The sequence below is a fragment of the Trachurus trachurus genome (assembly GCF_905171665.1).
Source record: "Trachurus trachurus genome assembly, chromosome: 12".
Classification (NCBI taxonomy): Eukaryota; Metazoa; Chordata; class Actinopteri; order Carangiformes; family Carangidae; genus Trachurus; species Trachurus trachurus.
This window is the reverse complement of record NC_139908.1, coordinates 9,986,272-10,007,771: the sequence shown is the minus strand read 5'-3', so window position 1 is coordinate 10,007,771 and position 21,500 is coordinate 9,986,272. Positions and strand designations below refer to the sequence as shown.

Below are 21,500 nucleotides of genomic sequence, written 5' to 3'. Positions count from 1 at the left end.
TGGTATGAAATATTACTTTTAATGTTTACAGTGATTCCTTCCCTATATTTGTAATCACAACAGAAATAGGGTTAATTATAAACAGCTGATAACAGATGGTTGGTCAGTGGATATGAAATTAATAATTAAGTTTTCTGTAAGACTTATTTGAATCCGTATCAAATCATACAGCTGTGGTCTGAAAAAAACAAAAACAAATACGATAATAATAATTTAAATCAAAAGATTAATAAACAAATTAGCCAGTTTGTAGTATATTTCCTGCTGTTTTTTTAAACAACTTTATTATTGCTTTACACAAACAGTGCATAAGACCATATGATGAGCATCATATTAATAATAACTGAATAACAAATAGACGTGACAATAAAATAAATACATACATAAATAGAAATAAATAATAGTAATAAAAATTTTTTTTTAAAAGGAGATGAAAAAAGTAAGATACACCAGGGGATATGAGCAATGGAAATTAAACTGAATTAAAGATATTAAAGTGGGAGCACAGATTTATAGTTTTGATAGCTTTCTTGTTATTAGCAGAGGAAACTGACTTGAAATACACCTCCAGTTCTTTCATGAAAACGCAAAAAATGGGTTTTACTTTGGCAAATTTACACTTGTGGATATAAAACTTTGCAAGAATTAAAATGAGATTAATTAAAAAATATTCTTTTTCAGCTGGAGCGTCACTATAAATCCAAAAAGGACATTTTGCAAGAGGAGCTCTATCTATCTATCTATCTATCTATCTATCTATCTATCTATCTATCTATCTATCTATCTATCTATCTATCTATCTATCTATCTATCTATCTATCTATCTATCTATCTATCTATCTATCTATCCATCTATCTATCTATCTATGATATTAATATTACTGTTTAGGAGCCGGTGGGATGGCTCTGTGGCTCTGACGTTGCCTGGTTGCCTCCTCCTACAGCGCTGCGTCATGCGTGCCGTCGCCGCCGTGGCCGTGCTGTGTGTGTGAATGGGAGGGGGGGAGTGAGTTGTTTGGGGATGGTGGTGGTGGGCCGCCGGGGGTATCACGTCTCCTCGGTAGCAGCTTGCTAGCATACGATCCTCATCATCCAGTACGGATTGTTTACTACGAGAGAGAGGAAATGTGCGGGGGAAATTAGCCTCCACCACCACCACCATCATCATCGTCGTCGTTGTTGTCAGCTGCTCCTTCTTCGTCTCCGTTGGACAAAATAATAACGCGTCATTGTCGACACCACAGTCGCTGGCATCGCTGGCATCGCTGCAGTGAGATGATTTCTGAGCTTTCGTTGGTAAACACAAGGCCTTTCACTTTGCAGATCTGTCACATTCTTGAGGGGGGTTCAGTTTAAATGTCTGAAACGACATTGTAGCTTTCACAACTTGTGCTTGAGTTGTTGTTGTCAGTAGGTGCATGTGATTCTCTGAGGGGTGCAGGACGTGTTTTTTTTTTTCGTGTTGACATGAGGAGGCTAGCTTGAGCTCCTCCAGCACCTTGGTCCTCTAGCTACAGTTTCCTTACCACAGTAATGTTGTTATTACTGCCCTGTTGTCAAATTAGCAGACGTCCTCCTGAAGACAGCGAGTAGCCAGCAGCCAGCCAGCCAGCCTAGCTATGGCAGAACAAGAGCTTTGTCCCCACCTGGACTCCATAGGACAGGTAACCAAAGAGGACCTCCTCCAGAAATCCAAGGTGAGGTGTCATTCGTTTCTAATAAAAGGTTGTACATGTACACAATGTCAACACAAGGCCTACAAATACACCCCCTTAAGGCTGTTTTATGATTGATCTAACTGTCCTTTTGTCCATCAATCCTCACTGTGAGCCAGAGTATTATGCAGCCTCTGTTGTTTTGACTTTGTTTGAGATCCTACAATGATATGTACTGTGTGGTGTGTGTGAGTGAGTGATTACAACATGTGTGTACGTGTGCACATGTTGTATAACCATGACGTTCAAAGGTTTTCTATCCATGCTGTCGTCCTGTTGCTGCAGGGAACCTGCCAGTCGTGCGGAGCAGGTGGCCCGAACCTGTGGGCCTGTCTGCAGGTAAAACCACAACAAGTCCACAACTTGTTTCATTTGTCACATAAAACACCACAGTTGCACTGATGATTTTAAACAATTTGCCATAACAACACCAAAGTTAGAGTTATATTTAATCATAGATGCCAAATGACATAGATGGTCTGTTAGATATTGGAGATTAATGTCTTTATATGATAGAAAAGAGGATTTAAAAGTCATGACGTCTAATCTAATACAATGTTTGTACTCTGTAGAATGATTGCCCGTACGTTGGTTGTGGAGAGTCCTTCTCTGACCACAGCACCCTGCATGCACAGGTAAAACCCTGCAAACACCTGCCAGCTTTTTTTAATGTGATCATTTCAGGAGCCCACCGAATGACTCACTGTGTGTATATGTGTGTGTTTATATGTGTGTGTGTTAGGCTAAGAAGCACAACCTGACGGTGAACCTGACAACATTCAGGATCTGGTGTTATGTGTGTGAGCGGGAGGTGTTTCTGGATCACAGGCCCGCCCTGGTGCCCGTCGCCACCGCCGCTGCTGCTCCCCACCACTGTAAAGCTGCAGAGCAGGTACGACCTCAACTCCACGCAAGGTCACACACATCTCCTCACTGACTTTCTGTCCCGTTCTGCTCGATGGATTCACATGGAACAAAAAAAAAAAAAACCTATAAGGGCGATTGATGCTTTTTCAAATCCACACAACCTGCCTGTGTCTTACTCACCTTTATATTTATAGCATCTCTTAATCATTTGTCCAGGAAGCGCCTCCTCAGCCAGTAGGTCACCCTCTGAAAGCGGTGCCCATAGCCGTGGCGGAAGAGGGAGGTTCAGAGTCGGAGGAGGATGAGCTAAAACCCAGAGGTACACTTACTTCTATTCTTCCTCTGAACAACAGTCCACCTGAAGCCTCTCATATCATCAGACTCATTTTGTGACTCATCTGTTATGAACAGGATGTACCTCAGGAGAAAAAAAAAAAACGCTGCTGCAGAAAACTTTTCTCTGATCTCACAGCTGCCATATTTAACAGATCTATTTTGAATCCCATAGTTGCTATCCTTCTTTTTTAAATCCAGACTAGATCTCATAATCCACCCTTTGTGATGGTGTCCCCTTGAGGTTAATCGTTACACTGTTCGGCCCTGAACACTGTGCCACTCTCTCTCTCGGAAGACAAAAAAAGTGACACGGCTCTTGTTTGTGTTGTCGTTCGTAGGCTTGACAGGAATGAAAAATATCGGCAACTCCTGTTACATGAATGCAGCTCTTCAAGCCCTCTCCAACTGGTGAGGTCACCGCCACACATTTACACTGGACCATTTTCTAAGGGATGTGGGTCTGCCATTCTCTGTTAATGAATGTGTAATTGTTTAATAATGGTCTATAAAGTTGATGCATTTTTTCCTCTCTTTCCTCACCAGTCCTCCTCTCACTCAGTTCTTCCTGGACTGCAGTGGACTCGTTCGGACTGATAAGAAGCCTGCTCTCTGTAAGAGCTACCAGAAACTTATATCAGACCTCTGGCATAAAAAAAGGTAATTTACTTATTATTATTTTTTTTTTTTTAGAAATTAAACAAATATCTTATAATTAATTACTGATATAAAATGGTCTTTAATGTAATGTCTGTCTTGGCTGCTACTCTCTCAGGCCCAGCTATGTTGTCCCTACCAGTCTGTCACATGGCATCAAACTAGTAAACCCCATGTTTCGTGGTTACGCTCAGCAGGTAGGGGCAAGCACCCAGCAGGTAACTACAGCTAGCATCACTCAACAGCTTGACACTGTCTTGTCCTTTGTTTTTAAAACTTTGTATTCTCACAAAATTCTTTAAATGATTTTGCTTTTTATTTTTTTTACTACATTGTTCTTGACACCCAAAGGTTTGACTTGTTGAGGTGTAGGGGTGTAATATTTTTCTTAAGTCTCCAGAACCAGAAGTCAAAGACAAAGTGTTGGTCTGCAGCTTTAATAGTGTGTCTCTTTAAAGAGTAGTTCAACATTTGTGCACTCTTGCGCAGAAGCAGTTAGCTTAGCTTAGCATAAAGAGCAGGGGGAAACAGCAGCTACAATTTGTTATTTTTTACACCAGAATTTTTGTACATGTTGAACAAATATGGTCTGAGATATTAATAAATGAGCTTCAAAGATTAGTAGATGTTTTTATGTTTGGAAAATGCTAAGCTAGCTTGTTGCTCCTGTCTCCAGTCTTTATGCTATGTAAACTAGCAAGGCAAGGCAACTTTATTTGTCTAGCCCATTTTTTTTTTTACAAACAGTTTGTCTCAAAGGGCTTTACATAGCATCATAACAACATCCTCTACCCTTAGACCCTCACATCCACTGAGGAAAAAAACTCTTTCAAAACCCTTTTAACTGGGAAAAATTGGAGAAACCTCAGGGTGAGCAACAGAGGAGGGATCCCTCACCCAGACATGCACTGACTAGATGAACACAGTTTATAACACAGAACATGCAAAAACATGAAAAAATTGTCTCCTGGCTGTAGCTTTATATTTATACAGCCATACTGTATAAATGGTATCAATTTGACCCGTACCTGAGCCAAGACGGATGATAATTCAGTGAAACAACTTTAAACTGAATGCCATGATTTGACTTTGACCTCTTGGGAATTAAGAAAAATGATAAAAATCAACCCAGACACTGAATTATCCCTCGAATAACAATGAATTTCAAAGTGTGTGTTTTATCAAAAATGTATTGTCTGGTTTTGTTTTTGTTTTATAAAGAGTTTTTAGACAGTTATGGGGTTTATATTGTGTGCATCACCTTGATATGACCTCTTACCAATGCACAAACTGCTGTCTTGTTACAGAAACCTTACACACCATTATTCACACATTTCTCTCTCCATGTCTTTGTTTTGAAATATTCAAGTTTACAGACTTTTTTTTTCTGGTCCCCATGTCTACGTATCACACCGCTCTGCCAAGCAATAATTGATCTGTAGCCATACGATACATCCTCCGTTTGACTATAATGCAATGTGCTTCTCTCGCCACAGGACACTCAGGAGTTCCTGCGCTGTCTGATGGACCAGCTCCACGAGGAGCTGAAGGAGCCTCTGACCGAGTGCAACATGAGCGGGGGGGAGGGCAGCGACGGCGAGGAGCGAAGAGACGGCGACCGCTCCACGTCCGAGGACGAGTTCCTGTCGTGCGACTCCGGCTCCAGCAGCGACCGCGGCGAGGGAGGAGGCTCGGCCGACGGCGAGCTGCTCCTGCAGGACGAGTGCGACGGGGTCAGGTCGCCGGCGGTGGGGATGGCGGGCGTCGGTCCCGGCGGCGGGGTGATCTCGGAGAAGGAGAGGCTGAAGGACGGGAGGGCGTCGGGCTCGTCGCTCCACGGCGGCTCGCAGGAGATGGATGAAGACGCTGATGTGGACACGGCGGCTGAGGAGGAGGTTCCTGAGAGGGGAGAGGAGGAGGAGCCGACACCCGCTCCAAACACCGAGGTCCAAAACCAAGAAAACAACCAGACGTCCAACACTGGGCAGGACAACACGTCAGGTAGGAGACTTACAAACTCATATTTTATTCACTGTATTTATTGTCTGTTTACTCCTTTTCTTTACTTTTTACTTTACAACCATTTTATAATTGTGTGCACTTGCTTATCGTATCTTTACTCTTTTACATTTGTACTCTGAGTGTCCTCTGACCTCTGCACAAGAATTCCCATCTACCGGATACTTCACCCAAAATCAATAATTCAACAATTTTCTACTCACCGTCATGCCAAGGAGAGTCATCAAAACGCTTGTGGAGTTCCAGGGGGGGTCCGGCTGGCAACGGATTTTCATAATAATAATGGCAGAGAATAGAGTTCACATCGTCCAAAACACACTATGAAACATCCAGATACCTTCATTCTGCTCGTCCGTACTGACCCAAGTGTCCTGAAGCAGCCACATGAAAAAGTTGTTCAGAAAAAATTAATTTGATCTCTGTTTTTAGCCTTGTTGTAGCAGTAGCTCCCAGTGGCTCTGTTGATGTTTGTGTGCATGCGCGAGATTTGCTGCAAGATGTTCGTTCGTCGTTGTAAACCATTGGATGTATGATGTAAACACGGAAGAACATCTCGCAGCAAATCTCACGCAGCCACTGGGAGCTACTGCTACAACAAGGATAAAAACAGCGATCAAATAAACAACTTTTTCATGTGGCGGCTTCAGGACACTTGGGTCAGTACGGACGAGCAGTATGGAGGTATTTGGATGTTTCATAGTGTGTGTTTTGGACGATTCATAAGTGAGCTCTATCCACCGCCATTATATGAAAATCCGTTGCCAGTCGGATCCCCCCTGGAACTCCAAAAGCGTTTTGATAACTAAACTAAACTAAAGTTCTCCGAACCCTTCCTTAGCATGACGGTGAGTAGAAAATTGATTTTGGGTGAAGTGTCCCTTTAACAAATGGCAAATAAACTTTATCTTATCTTATCTTATTATTTTATTTTACGATCTCTTTTCTAGAGCCAGACAACGAAGCATCGATGACGCAGCCCCAGTCCATTCCCTGTAGTCCTGTGCGAACCCTTCAGGAGCTGCATCCCAAACTCTCTTCCAGTCCGCCGCGCTCCAGCCCGCTCCGCTCTGCAGGACCGGCCTACTCCTTCAAAAAAGGTGAGGAAATCACATTTGATTCAGATTTAACTGATAAATCATTTACAGTGTTGGGCAATCTGCTACATTATAAAAGTAACTAATTACCAGGAAAAGTAGCTATTGCCATATGAGATTTGTTGTATTCACTTTGTTTTGTTCTGCCTTTTTTATTTTATAACCACTGTACACTGGAATGTCTTATGTATGTTTTCTGATTTAGGATGGTGATTCATATGTATTGTAAAGATTTAATGTAAGTTTTTTGTTGATTTGTCTTGTCTTAATTATGTCATGATTGTAAATGTATGTTTTAAATGTGGACCCCAGTAAGACTAGCGGTGCTTTAGAGCACAGCTAATGCGGATACCTACAGATAGACAAATAAACAAATCTGCATAAAGACGTCAGTGCAGTTAATGTGGTGCATTTTGAATTTGGTACGATCCAGACTAGTGTATCTTTAAAACATCAGATTGCGTGCCTTCAAATCTGGCACAGACACTAACTCCTCCTTTAGCCACCATGGGGTTAAAATGTCTAATCCTGAGCTGTTGTCCCGTCCCTTCTCTTCCTCCATGTCAAATAATAACATTAAGTCCGTCCTCTGAACTCCTCCTTCCAGCTCAGCTGCTGCTCAGTGCCAGGAAGAAGAAACAGCCCCACTATCGCAGCGTGATCTCGGACATCTTCGACGGCTCCATCCTCAGTCTGGTCCAGTGTCTGACCTGCGACAGGGTGAGCTGCGCTTCTCACGTTCAGACACCAGGGGAGGCTACTGACACATTCAGTCAGGGACTACACCGTCCACCCTGCCATCTGTCCAAATATTACCCATATTCATGTGTTCATGGGGTTTGAACCCAGAACCCTCTTGGTGTGAGGTGACACCACTTTGCCGCTGCGCCACTGTGCCGCCCACCCACAGCATATCACATCATTTTTGTGTAATGGTTTTATTTTATACCTGTGTATCATTGGTTCTTTCTATTTTCAGTTGGCAATCAAAAATCCCAAAAACGAATAAGTGACTGGTTTATTTTGTTATTTGTTTTTTAATCTAACACACACACACACACACACACACACACACACACACACACACACACACACACACACACACACACACACACACACACACACACACACACACACACACACACACACACACACACACACACACACACAAAAAGCCTGGTTTTTCATATTTTTCAATTTTAGGCTCAGATCAAAAATACGAAATTGAAAAACGGGCCACAGGACTGAATTTGATTTTGATATTTAATCGGCCCTTCGCTAGTTTTCAGCAATATTGGCATTGGTTTCAAAGGAAGTACTGGAAAAACTGTTCAGAAGCAGTCACAAAGATCGTTCATAGTTTTCAGTGACATGACCCACGTAGCTGGAGGCATATACATATATATTATGATATATGGTATTTGTACCATGTTGTGCTTTGTTTTTGTCCTTGTCTAATGTTGTTTTAGTGTGAACTGCGGGACTGCAGATGGGAATTAGCTTTAGAGCTAAATCTGGCATATTTACGGTACATATTGTATGTTCATAAATATGCAGAGTCCCGTTACAAATAAACAAATAAATGAAATAAATGAAAGGGAAAATGGAGAGAACAAATGATACACTAATTAATTAGTGAATGAGTTAACATCTTATTTGTAACCATCACAAACGTCGACCACATGCTAACTTGTTTACATTGTTGTTACAGCTGATGCTGAGTTTTCTTCTTCCTGGTTGTGCCGTTCTGTACAAACAGGTCTCTAATACAGTGGAAACTTTCCAAGACTTATCACTTCCTATTCCCGGGAAAGAGGACTTGGCCAAGCTCCACTCCTCCATCCACCAGAACCTTCCCGTCAAGACGGGCGTGTGTCCCGACACCTACGGCTCACAGGGCTGGATCACCTACATCATGGACTCCATACGCCGGTCAGTGGACCATGTGTCACTGTTGTGGTCGGAGAAAATACGTCTTTACGGCTTTGCAGGGAAGCGCTGATGTCATCCATTTAAGTGAGTCAGGCAGGTGAAGCTGGCTTTCCGGTACAGAGTAGGGATCTAAAAAAAAAAAAAAAAACTAGGCAAGTGGGATCTTGACTTAGGCCTAATGAGGCTGTATGTTGTTGTGCAGAGGCCACAGTGGTGCTGCCACAGATGATGCATGTGGGGGCACGTAGGTCTAAAAAAGCAAATGCATGTGCAATGTGCATCCCTGATTGGTCTCTGCACCGCTGCTGGATTTTGGCAAATCACAAACTATAATGAAAACTATCAAGTCAGGTTTCGTTAAGCACCTTCAATCTGATCTGGACTCGAGCTGGCGTCCGGCGAGGCGAAGCAGCGATCGGTCGATGTTGGCGCTTGTGAATAGAAGTGAAAGAGAAGGTGTCACAGTCGGTTCCCTTCAATTATGCGTCGCCTTCCTTTGGCTGTATTGACGATCTTATTACTTATTACCAGAGAAATGGGCTCAATGTGGAAATACCGAGTGTGCGTTACCAAATGAGAGATGATAAAACCGTAGTGTGTGTGATTCATGCAGTGATAGACTGAATGAAGTCTGGGAGTCAGTCCAGGACTGATTGGTTGGTTGGAGAGATTAATGCAATCTGAAGAGAGCTCTGAAATGTTTGATCCAGAGCTCCTGGACAAGATTTGAGTGCTGAGCCATCAGATGACTCCCAACAGGAGTGATGCTGCATTTTTAAAAAAGCCTGCAGAGACCTAAAGTCTAACCATGTCTAGTTATTGTGTAAGAGAAGCAGTGGATCATCTGAGATGCGTCTCATTTTCCCAGTTCACCGATTTCTTAGGAAAAAACCCCTCCTTTACCTTCCTGCGTTTGCACACACCTGGACAAGGTCACCTGCATTTATCATCTTAGATAACACAGCACAGATGCAGAGACAAGCGTTGGCATGCCGCGCGCTCTTCCCCGAATATCAGAAGCGTCATCTTTTATTATTACTAACACAGTCCTCATGGCTTCTTGATCTCTGAGGGGGGAAGCCGATGCGCCGCAGTGTGTTTTACACCTCAGGCTCGTTCACCCTGCACACAGAGCGGTGCAGTCTGCATATCGTCTCTCCTGAGGTGGCAGCAGCGTCTGAGCTGTAGCTCCTCAGCTCCTCAGCAACGTGGGCAGTTTATGAGTCTTTAATGTGGATACTGCACTTTAAAAGCTGCTTTAATCAATACATTTATCTCCACTAAGGCTGCACTATATGCAAAAAACATCACTTAAAAAGTCTAATGTATCATAAATTGGATGTTGTGATATTTGTTGGGTCTTGGATCAATCATATGCCTTTATGTCTTGAGCATATGATTTGTTACCCAGTAGCAGTTCCTGTGATTTGGATTTTGCACTTGGCCAGATTGTGATTTTGATTATAATGTGATTACTTGTGCAGCCCTAATGTTCACAGTGGTTAAAATGACAATGTGTGATGTGAAAGGAATCGCTTTTATTGATAAACATGCAAACAATAATCACCACACTCTTCAGTTGTCCTCAGTTTTTATGCATTCTAGTGCCAATATGTGGTTTTCTTCCCTGCTTGGGTGTGTCGTCTGATACTAACCTGTCTGGTTTGTCACTCAGTTTGCTCACTGTCAGGATTCAGGCTGTAGGAGGCCGTGTGGCTGCTTGTTGCTGCAATGATGATTATTACATCTGTTTGAACAGGTTCGTAGTCTCGTGTATCCCCACTTGGTTCTGGGGGCCCATGGTGACGCTGGAGGACTGCCTCGCCGCCTTCTTTGCTGCAGATGAGCTCAAAGGTAAACGCTGCTATTCAACCACAACGCGTGTTTCTACGGTAGTTTTATTTATTTATTCTTTTTTTTTTTAGAACTTTTTATTTAAACATTTTGCAAAACATTTCCTGACATATGACTTTGAAAATGTGTGATAGACTGTACAGTAGAATGAGTTACAATAAGAATAGATAAATACCGTAAGTAAATAAATAATAAAATGAGTACTAGATAAATTAAAAGGGGGGAGAAGGAAGGGGGAATTAAAATAAGAATTAAATAATAAGATTAGAAATGGATAAAATAAATAAATTAATAAAATGATTAAAATAAGTAATAAGACACACATACATCTATACATCATCCTACACGTTCCTGTATACACATACCTTCAAACATATGTATAATTAGATTAAGATAAAGAGGTATATTAATGCGTAAAAATAATACATTAAAACAGGATAAGTAAATATAATGCATACTAGCAGACAAATTTACATAATTATGATATAACAATAGTTCTACGGTAGTTTTAATGTGGTTCATTGTAGATAAGGGAAATCTCATTCCTTTTTTTTCTCAGGGGACAACATGTACAGCTGTGAGAGATGTAAAAAGTGAGTATGCGACATAAATCTACATTCACCTTATTGTTTTTGTTCACATTAATTATCTCAGACTGAATTTTTGTTTGTTACAGGTTGAGAAATGGTGTCAAATACTGCAAAGTGCTTCGACTTCCAGAGGTTTGACATTTGTTCATCTTTTATTTGCTGCAGATAACATCTGCCCCACAAAGTGTGTTGTTTTCTAATCTTGACTGTTGCATTTTTTGTGTGCAGATCTTGTGCATTCACCTGAAACGTTTCCGGCACGAGGTCATGTATTCCTTCAAGATCAGCAGCCACGTGTCTTTCCCGTTGGAGGGCCTCGACATGCGGCCCTTCCTGGCTAAAGAGAGTCCATCCCAGGTCACCACATACGACCTGCTGTCAGTCATCTGTCACCATGGCACCGCAGGAAGTATGTATGAGTCGCTTCTTTTCCTGCGGATGTTTTCTTTATCTCAAATTTATACAAGCTCTTTATCGGTTCAGTCTTATCTGTGTGTGCGCTGTTTCCTGACGGCTGTTTTTTTGTCATGCGCTGCAGGTGGGCACTACACGGCCTACTGTCAGAATGTGATCAACGGACAGTGGTACGAGTTTGACGATCAGTACGTCTCAGAGGTCCACGAGACGGTGGTGCAGAACGCAGAGGCCTATGTGTTGTTCTATAGGTGAGCATGTGAGGACTCATGTGAGGGTTCCTACACAAGTATGGAAAGTATGGAATTTGATTTTATACATTTCCAGGTCTAGAAAAGTATGGAAAATATATTATATAGTATGGTATATAGTAAATATGTATAGTATGGGAAATATATTTATCTTAAAGGGATATGCCAACATTTTTTTTCCGTGTCTTGCCTCACTCCCGAGTCCATGACAAGTAGATAGACACCATCCTTTCGACTGTGCGTGCAGTAACAAGGGAAATAGAGCCGTATCACCCATAATTAGCTTAACTCAAACGCTGGAAGTGCATAGGTAGTGTTAGCCTGCCTCCACCTAAAGTCATCAGAGAAACTCTTCAGCAACTCTAAACGGAAACCGGCGGGCCCATCTTCGTCTCAGTGCTGACAAAACTCTCCGGTAAGGCATCTTGAGCGGTCAAATGCCGGTAACGGGACGAGATTGGTCAAAACCGAGGGTTCAAGCAAAGACGGTTTATTTTGGTTCAAGCTAGCTACATCGAGGGTAGGTTAGCTTCCTATTTCAAAGTAAAAGCACAAATTCTATCGTCATGGTTTTCTGTATGTAAAGGGCAATGGGTGTTTTCTTTTGTGAAAGTAACCGGAAGTACGTTGGTCACAACGGCTAGCTTGAGTAGCGCCGAATTTGTCCCAACAAAATTGTAAACAGATGGTATTTAGACAAATTAACGACACACTGCTGATCTAAACGGCTACTTTCTCGCCTAAAAATGTTTGAAATGTCGATAAAGTGATATATTTACAGAGTTTAGAGCTAAAATGAAATCAACTTCTGACTGCTGATTTCGGCTCGGGTAGGAGGCAGGCTAACACTACCTATGCACCTCCAGCGTTTGAGCTAAGCTAATTACGGGCGATACGGCTCTATCTCCCTTGTTACTGCACGCACAGTCGAAAGGATGGTGTCTATCTGCTTGTATGGAATTTTGAAATTTAAAATGTGTAGAAATCCTGGACTCCTGAGGTGTCAAACATTCGTACCGAGAGTCTGCACTGATTTACGATTCATGTGTCTCGGGCCTCGTGCAGGAAAAGCAGCGAGGAGTCGGTGAGAGTGAGGCAGAAGGTGGTGGCTCTGGCCAACATGAAGGAGCCCAGCCTGCTGCAGTTCTACATCTCCAGAGAGTGGCTCAACAAGTTCAACACGTTCGCCGAACCGGGGCCGATCAGCAACCACACGTTCCTCTGTCAGCACGGAGGTACAATACAGTAACCGCGCGCTCCTCTGCTTTATCACACTAAGAAAATAAATACAGCGAATTCTTCCAGTAAATCTACAAAGGGTCAGATCAGTCGTCATGGAGAAGACGACTCAGCCTTTTAAAACAGTCGTATATCTGCCACAATCATTTTAGTTTCCGCAGGGACCACGGATTCATATCGAAAGCTTGCATCAGACAAGCATAAAGCAAGTATATCAGTGACTCACTGATACTAATTAAATGACTCATCCCCCACAGCCCACTGTCCTCTATCTAAACATTAAGATTAGACGCCGACACCAGTGTGAGACACAGAGTGAGACAGGAAATTATTTCGCCCCCAATCTATCTGCTAACAACTGAAACAGTGCATAAGGAGTTCATATGGAGGTCCTTGTGAAATGATGTATTATTAAATATGCATTGCATCCATTGCTTTTTGAGCTTGACCTACATCGGTCCTTTAAAAAAAAAAATCTGTCCCACAATCCAGTTTCCAAACCACTGGAGCACATTTTAAAGAGGAACTATGCAAGTCTGGTTGCTTTTCCTCTGTTTTGCTAACCCTCCACCTGAGCATGTGCATTTGTTTTTAACGAAGCTGGCGAAAAATCAATCTATGGAGCGGTGGATAACGTTATATAACATATACGCTGTTACATCGTGTATATTTGTGTAGTCTTAACTGTCATAAACAAAAGATTGCGGGTTATGATAGCGGTGCAGCAGAGGTGGTGAAGTACACTGATGTTACAAGGTTGCTTTTCAGCCATGAGACGCCAGGAGGAAGGCAGAGAGCCTCCGTTCTCACTCGTAACAAGTTACAAGGAATGTAGGTAACTATCACAATTACTCCAGGTAAAAACGTAGCATAGCCACGGGAGAAATCCTGCTAAGTTCCTCTTTAAAGAACAACCTTGTCAGGAAAAAACTTCATAGCAACATAAATGATGTTATCCGTTGTTGTGGATTAGTATCAATTGTCAGTCGGTTACTTTATCGGATGCTGATTTACAAGAGTTTCAAAGCAAAGCTTGACATTTAAGTCACCTACAGTTGTACAAATCCTGTTGTTATCTCCTTCACTGATTTTATCTGTTCAACGATGGAGGAGGCTGCTGCTGGCACCTCTTCATGTTTCAGCTTCCAGGATAATTCTTGTTCTCAAGCTAAAAACAAAAAAAACAAACCCAACCACACACAAATCTGTGTTTTATCCATATTATTCCAGATCAAAATGACTTCTTAACTGCATGTTTTTACTGGCATTGTGTCATAGTAGTCTGGTTTGTATTAACTTGTTAGAAAAACCTGGCTGTACTGTCGTGGACAGCTGGAATATATAACTAAGGGTGGGGATTGAGGGAGGTGTATAAAATGTACTGTTAGCATTAGCATTAGCATTAGCATTCAGTCTGGTTTCCATTACAGGGAGAAAAAGAAAAAAAAACACAGATTTCAGTCTTTTAACAGTTGATATATCTGATCTTTCTGTGCAGGAATCCCTCCTAATAAATACCACTACATAGACGACCTGGTCATGATAGTCCCCCAGAACGTGTGGGAGTACCTTTACAACAGGTAAATATGCAACACACTACCTTTTTTTGGTAGATTACAGGATGCCTGAAGACTTCCAAAAAGTTTGTATTTGACTAAAGTGTTCAGGTGAAAAGGAAACTCAAAATCAATCTTGGTATTATTTGCCCTTTTCTGCTTCAACTGTTCCAACTGTTCTGTATCAGATTTATCATTTGACTTCATTGCATCAATTTAAAATAGAGAGGAAACATGGACATTTTGAATAGCACAGGAGGTTCTCTGGTTAAGAAACCCTTTATACCTTGATACCATTGATTGAAGAGGTGTGTGAACTAATATTAACAGAAAGGGACCGGTGTCTGCCTCATTCTGTTGACATTTGACAAATGATTTGCTATGTGTGTGTGTGTGTGTGTGTGTGTGTGTGTGTGTGTGTGTGTGTGTGTGTGTGTGTGTGTGTGTGTTAATAAATTCAGCTTTAAATTCATTAACCGTTTCAAATTGAAAGCTAATAAATGTGATTCCTCATATTTTCTCCAATATCTTGTAAACACTACTAAAAACTGGCAGCCTGAAATCAACCTAATAGGAGAATGGTATAGATGATCTATTGTAATTTGATAAATGACTTTGGATTTTTTTCCTGCCTCTCTGTTAAACTCGTTGTCTCTGTCCTCAGTTTTGGAGGCGGCCCTGCAGTCAACCATCTGTACATGTGTGCCATCTGCCAGGTGGAGATTGAAGCTCTGGCTAAACGCAGGAAAATGGAAATAGACACTTTCATCAAGGTAAAAAAAAAAAAAAGCCTGTTTCCTGCACTGGGTCTCTGTTGTGTAAATAAATACACAGTCTTTATCTTCTGTGTTGGATATTGACTGAGCACTTATACCTTTTTTTTTTCTCTCTCTCTCTCATCTGCAGCTGAACAAAGAGTTTCAAGCTGAAGAGGCTCCGACGGTGATCCTGTGCATCAGCATGCAGTGGTTCAGGGAGTGGGAGAGCTTCGTGAAGGGCAAAGACAACGGTACGACCCTGCAGTGAGAGGAGAATACAGCAGAGCGTTTAAGTTGTTTATCTTTCTGTGATGTGTTTTCTCAGAGCCGCCGGGTCCCATCGACAACAGTAAGATCGGTGTGATGAAAGGAGGACACATACAACTCAAGCAAGGTAAACAGCTCAGGTTTGAAAGGACAGGACGTTGAGATAGAGATAGAGATGAGGATTACAGGAAGTAAATGAGTGTTTCTTATTAATGCCCTTCCCCCTATCAGGTGCAGACTATGGACAGATCTCAGAGGAGACATGGCAATACTTACTGGGTATTTACGGGGGAGGTCCTGAGATCGCAGTGAGACAGACGGTGGCCCCGGCCGACCCCGACAGCCTCCACGGAGAGAGGAAAATCGAGGCAGAGACCAGAGCACTTTGAGACAAAGAGAAGAGAGGTTGGAATCTTTTCTTGTTAGGAAACGATAACAGTGTCCGCTCAGTCACAGTGATCCCTCATAAACAGTAACGTTTAACAATTTACTGGAAGCCGTGGTCATGGAGCTTGTAGCTTGTAGCTGGTCTCTGTAAATGCATCATTTACACCCACTTAAGCTGACGTCAAACCACACGAGCTCACAAATTCCTTCTGGCCAGCAGAGAGCATTTGCTTCTACACATCGGGCCAAGAAAAAATGCAGCACCCAAATCCAGCTGCAAAATTGAATTCGGTGTGTTTTTTTTTGTGTCAAGTCTGTTCTTCTCACCCTGTTTCTCAACTTTCCCCATCTGCAGGTCTTCTGATTTCCTTTCCCACTCCTGCCCTCACAAGACGATGAGGAATTTGCACCTTGGTGAAGAAGCCTTGTTGTGAGCACTTTGTACATGTAGCAACATATTACGCCGAAGCCGTGTCGCAGGAAGCTGGTACTTAAATGTCACGTAGTTTATTTATTAAAATAATTTGATCCTCAGTGTTAAGGTGTAAAAAAAACAAAGAAAAAAGAAAAAAAAAACAAAGCAAGACGTCATGTCACATCTCCGCCGGAGCTGTTGTTTGGTAGCTATGGTGTTTCAGTGGCTGCTGTAGTGACTGTAGGTGTCATGTGCTGCTGAGCCGACGGCTGAGGAGAACACAACCACAGTGTGATGTTCGGTTTTAGGACTTTTCTTCTTCATAGGAAACAACAACAACAACAACCAAGAGACGTTAACACACACACACACACACACACTGTTCTTTATCAGTTGTCAAGTGAGAGATTGAGCATAAATTATCCTGTTGAACCTCCGACCTTAAGTACGCGCACACTGAGCCCTCAGGAATGGAAGACTTTTGTTTTTTTAAGCCAGTGAACTGATTGGATGATTGAACGACAGCAGGGTTGTAATCAAACCACAAAACATGCATGTGTGGGTTCTTTAAAAAAACAAAACAAAAACAAAAACAAAAAAACACACATATTCAGGGTCAGCTCCAAAATGCATGCACCTACAACTCATTTTTATTTATTTATTTTTTTGGGACCAGTGAAGACATGTCCCAGATGCCACTTGTTTGCTCAGAGAATTTATGTGCTCAACATTAAATATTAACTCACACTTATTCAGTTAATGCCAGCCCAGTGCTGTCCAGGAAACACTAAGCATACAGGCAGATTAATGTAAATATGTGAGGGAGGGGAGAGAAATGGAGAGATTTATGGAGAGACAAGTCATGGGGTTAGAGTGCAGGAATTTAGTAGGAAGACGGCAACGTTCCTGGTGCAATAACTGTAAATTTGCAGAGAGGGGTGATAAGAAAATCTTGCGCAACTAAATATTTTACCAGGTTTTCCTGATAGTGGTTTGTGATTCTGATAAAAAAAAAAAATCATAGTGCGAGGTACGTCACATACTGTAGAGGCTGTGGCTCCAAATTGACTTATAATGCAGTGTCTGTTCAAACCAAGAGAGGGCAGTATTAAGTGAGATGTTTTTTTTTCCTCCACTACAGTATGTTACAATTAAACAAGAAAAAAAAGAATTACCACAAAATCAGACCTGTTACATCACGATTACTATTTTAGCGATCGAATGTCATAAACTATCTGTACATTATGCCATAATTGTCCGTTTTGGGTGATCAGGTGACCAGAAACTGATACTGTGGTAGGTGGAGGAGGTGAAATGTAAAAACATTTTTAAGCGTCTGCAAATTGTATCACAGTTGCTTTAAAAAATTATCTGTAGAAATACATCCGTCAACACCATGGTTTATTTACTTTGATTAGATTCAGTGGTAGAGGATGAACATCCACACAGGAAGTGATGAATCAGATCGAGCGTTATCGTGGAGTGGTTAATTAGATTAGACTATCTTCAGTTTTGCAGTTCGCATAAGAACTTTCCACCACATTTGAAGCAGTTTAAGCCGACGAATTACCAATGAGAAACAAAAAGCTAACAATATTAGGTATATTTTCCATGTTAAGCTATAAAATTGGAAACAATATTAAATTGAATACTAATAATTAAATGTTACGAAAAATGATAAAAATAGAGGATAATAATATCCAATGAAAAAATTTGCATTGGACACTGCAGGGCAGTTTTGGAGGTTTTGAGTAACAAACCATTACATTTACTGTTTTATAGTAAAATACCATAAGCCATATGACATAAAGCACCAATGAACAGTCAAAAATTGTGTTTTTTTTATGTTTTTAATTATCAATAATTATTAACTAAGCTGTCAGCCATCAGAGAAATCTTCAAAACTTGGATGAATAAGCCACAAGACAAGTTAATAAATACAAATGAGTGATAACGCCTATTTGTAAAAAGATAAGATGCACACACCTGCAATTTTCAATGCCAAATACACTGCACGCATCTTTAAAAACATTAGTCCTTTTATTGCAACTTTTTTTGTAGCAGCATGAGAACGATTCAGTTTTTAAATACAGAAAAAACAAAGAATAACCTGACTATAAATGTGAAGAATATGTAATATCTGATGTTCCACAGTACAGTCATCCTACCTTGGAATACAGTGCCTTCAAGCCCTTATACACCCACCATGCACGTGCACAGCTGTTTTCTTTTGTTTGTTTTTTTCTCGATGTTTTGCCTGATTACAACTGTGGGCATGTACAGACAACGTTTGATTGACCGCTCCCTCATTCTGCTGCTACTAACTAACTAACTAGCTTACTTCTAGTTCATGATGTTTGGAGACCTCAAACAAATTCCCATCAAAGCTGTGGCTAAACTTCAACCTGAGCTCGCGTCAGAGACATAAAGTGGAAACACCTGTGTGGGTGTGCAGGGGCTGCAGTACATTTTCATCCACTAGACGGAAGAGAAGTGCGCTATAGCTGGATTCACAAAAGAGAGAGAAATTTCCATCCCACCACTTATAAAATCAAAATCTGCTCTTGTGAATGCAATACACTTAGCTGAGAAAGGTCTGTTTGACTGTGCCATAAGTCTCTGAGCTGTATTTCACTGTAAGATCAGGCCAGAAATTAAATCTTAAGGAGGGGAATGACAAAGAAATAAATAGGGCCCATTGATTTAAATACATAAAAGTAGTTGTTTTAGGTATTATTTGACTTTTAGTGGCTATATTCCCTTTGTTTCTGTGAGGTAGATACCACTCTCATGTCTGTATGGTAAATATAGAAATCCTTATGTAATACAAATATGTAATTTTGGCAAGAAAAACAGCATGTAGGCTAAACTTTGCACTGCCTTGAAAACAAAGTTATAGACTCACTGAGCCATAGCGAGCTAGCTTGTGTGATAGCTTTAGCAAAAGATATGTTTCCACGGTTAACCCCATTTCCTGCAATTGAAAGATAAACTGTAATGCTTAGTGTTGTATTTGTTTTTTACTGCATGATTAAGGCCACATTTTTAGATCTAACAATAGAGGAGAAAATAATGTAGCATTAGGCTACTAAGCTAGTCCTGGTGATTAGCCACACTAAGCAGAGTAGTAGCAGTAACTGCTGTGCAGTCTCTGACAAGTGAAATCTGTTACAATTGTATTTATAACTAATAACTATTTTATCAAGCTAGCTGAGGTAAGAACAACAAAGTCTTTGTTTATAGCTAAAGCTTTTTTCCCTTTGCTATTGAGCTTGTCCAAACAGTAAAATATCTAGTGTGCATTTACAGGATTTATTCACAGGGTTAAAATAGCATAAAAGTAAGATGTACAGATCTGAGAGTGGTATCAATTTTCATATCGAACAATAATAATCCAAAAAATGATAATAAAAATAAAATAATAAAGAATGATTCCCTTCACAGATGCTATCTATCTTATTTATTGTGAAACACATACTTAACCCGATAAAACCAACAGTCAAAAGTTTCAACAGGTTCAGCAGATGGTAGGAGTGTAATTATCAGGAGAGCAGCTTTAACATCCCCTCTGGCACAAAAAAAAAAAAAAATCAGAGTCAAATCAGAGGTGCTAAACCAAGTAAGATGTCCAAAGGTTTCGTAAAAAAACATTTCACCACAGATATTTTTGACTTGTCATAGCAAAAAAAGCAAAGCTGTGACTAATGCCGTTCGCGCTTGCCGAAATAAATGTTTGCGTAATTGAGCCTTTAAACAGGAGAGAATTGCAGGTGTTTTTTTTTATTTCAGTCTTAATGAATTAGCTCCAGTGTTTTATGGTTGGCAACATTTAATTTCTAATGATTTTTTTGTAGTTATTTAATAATTTTGTAAAAGTAAAATCTGCAATATTTGATTTTTTTTTTTTTTTGGTTTTTTATCCTCTTAGTGGCACAAAACTGAGTTAAAGTTGATACCACAAACTACTGCTCACACATCCAGCACAGTGAACATCATGTGTTTAAGGCCACTTGGTGAATTTAAGTGCAATGTTAGTTCGCTTTTAGCTCCGTCTTTGGTCTCTACCAACCAAATATCTGGCTTTTTTTTTTTTAGATTTAGGTGATAATGGTTGCAGAGTGAATAATCTTAGTTTCTGGACCATTTCAGTGTGAGGACAGTGAAGTCTTCAACTGACCAGGACTGAAATGATTATTATAATTATCACCTATAAACATTGAGCCATGTATGTGTACTTTGTTATGGAAAAAGGCCTGTCATCATTTTTGTGTCCCTGTTTTGTTTTGCTGATGTGTCCAAAGAGCAATTCACTAATTTAAATAAGAGGATGTTGATTTATTCATGTGTCTTTTAACAGTTTTATAGCATTAATTTTTGTTTCACACATGTCAAGACTCTATACAAGAGATGATACTAAATAGATAATAGGAATACTGTGTGTTATGTTTAGATACATTTCGGGGGAGTAAGTGCAATGAAAAAAACAAACAAAAAAGACAAATCTTTGTGCAATCTCAGCTCTGTTATCAAAGATATACTGGACGGCCAAAAACGGGGGCAGTGCAGCTTATTCTAATGCAGTGTTAAGAAATGTGGAGTGGTAATTACTTATCCCCACCTGTGAGTTTGTTTGCTTGTGTTACAGCACGTAGCTACGCGTGAGAGATTCCCATTCAAGTCCATGAAAATACGTACGTCGCATTGCTGTGGTCGGGCAGAATTCATCATTAACGTCAGTCTCTGCAAACACAGCACAGCAGGAATTCACTCGCTCATCTTTTCCCCTTTCATTTTACAATGTGTGTCTGTTGTGGTCATGATAATGGTGATGCTTTGAAACACGGGAAACTTATGTGGTTGACCTCAATTCAATGGGATGTCTTAATGTCTGTATAACTGATGTAATTAATCATGACTGGTTGAATGATTAAAAATTGCCTGGTCTTTGATTTCTATGTGTTTTCTTTCCTGTGATTCAAAAACAAAAACAAAAAACACAGAAAATGGCCACTGTTTTTTTTTTTTATACAAATATTTTAAACTGCACTTGTGGGTGGGAGATGTTTATTCACAGTCCTGCAGTGAGTCAGAAGATGTTTAATGCGTCTGTTATGTTTATAAAATATGAAGCTGCAGCCTCGAGATGGTTAAT

The 21,500-nt window shown here is 40.7% G+C and overlaps 1 protein-coding gene across 2 annotated transcripts; it reads left to right on the top strand.

Moving 5' to 3' along the window:
* Positions 1 to 1,022: 1,022 nt before the first annotated feature.
* On the top strand, positions 1,023 to 21,278 carry usp20 (ubiquitin specific peptidase 20). 2 transcript variants are annotated; one of them, XM_083983403.1, is made up of 25 exons: positions 1,023 to 1,296; positions 1,569 to 1,697; positions 2,001 to 2,054; positions 2,288 to 2,350; positions 2,458 to 2,607; positions 2,799 to 2,901; positions 3,257 to 3,326; positions 3,462 to 3,575; positions 3,691 to 3,790; positions 5,069 to 5,573; positions 6,539 to 6,688; positions 7,293 to 7,405; positions 8,445 to 8,617; positions 10,377 to 10,471; positions 11,031 to 11,064; positions 11,148 to 11,193; positions 11,290 to 11,470; positions 11,600 to 11,726; positions 12,792 to 12,961; positions 14,464 to 14,545; positions 15,186 to 15,294; positions 15,428 to 15,530; positions 15,605 to 15,673; positions 15,778 to 15,951; positions 16,289 to 21,278. In XM_083983403.1, exons 2-24 carry the CDS (start codon positions 1,620 to 1,622, stop codon positions 15,933 to 15,935), a joined length of 2,847 nt encoding a protein of 948 aa, XP_083839529.1. In that variant the 5' UTR covers positions 1,023 to 1,296; positions 1,569 to 1,619; the 3' UTR covers positions 15,936 to 15,951; positions 16,289 to 21,278. The 2 variants fall into 2 exon arrangements, with proteins under 2 accessions (XP_083839529.1, XP_083839528.1); XM_083983402.1 differs by having other exon boundaries at positions 1,566 to 1,697.
* The last annotated feature ends 222 nt before the right edge of the window (positions 21,279 to 21,500 follow it).

Excerpts from the sequence above, each read along its gene's own strand:
- usp20 (XM_083983403.1), top strand. The coding sequence starts at position 1,620 with ATGGCAGAACAAGAGCTTTGTCCCCACCTGGACTCCATAGGACAGGTA. Across the intron at positions 2,055-2,287 it reads ACCTGTGGGCCTGTCTGCAG|AATGATTGCCCGTACGTTGG; the intron begins GTAAAACCACAA and ends TGTACTCTGTAG. Across the intron at positions 12,962-14,463 it reads GTTCCTCTGTCAGCACGGAG|GAATCCCTCCTAATAAATAC; the intron begins GTACAATACAGT and ends CTTTCTGTGCAG.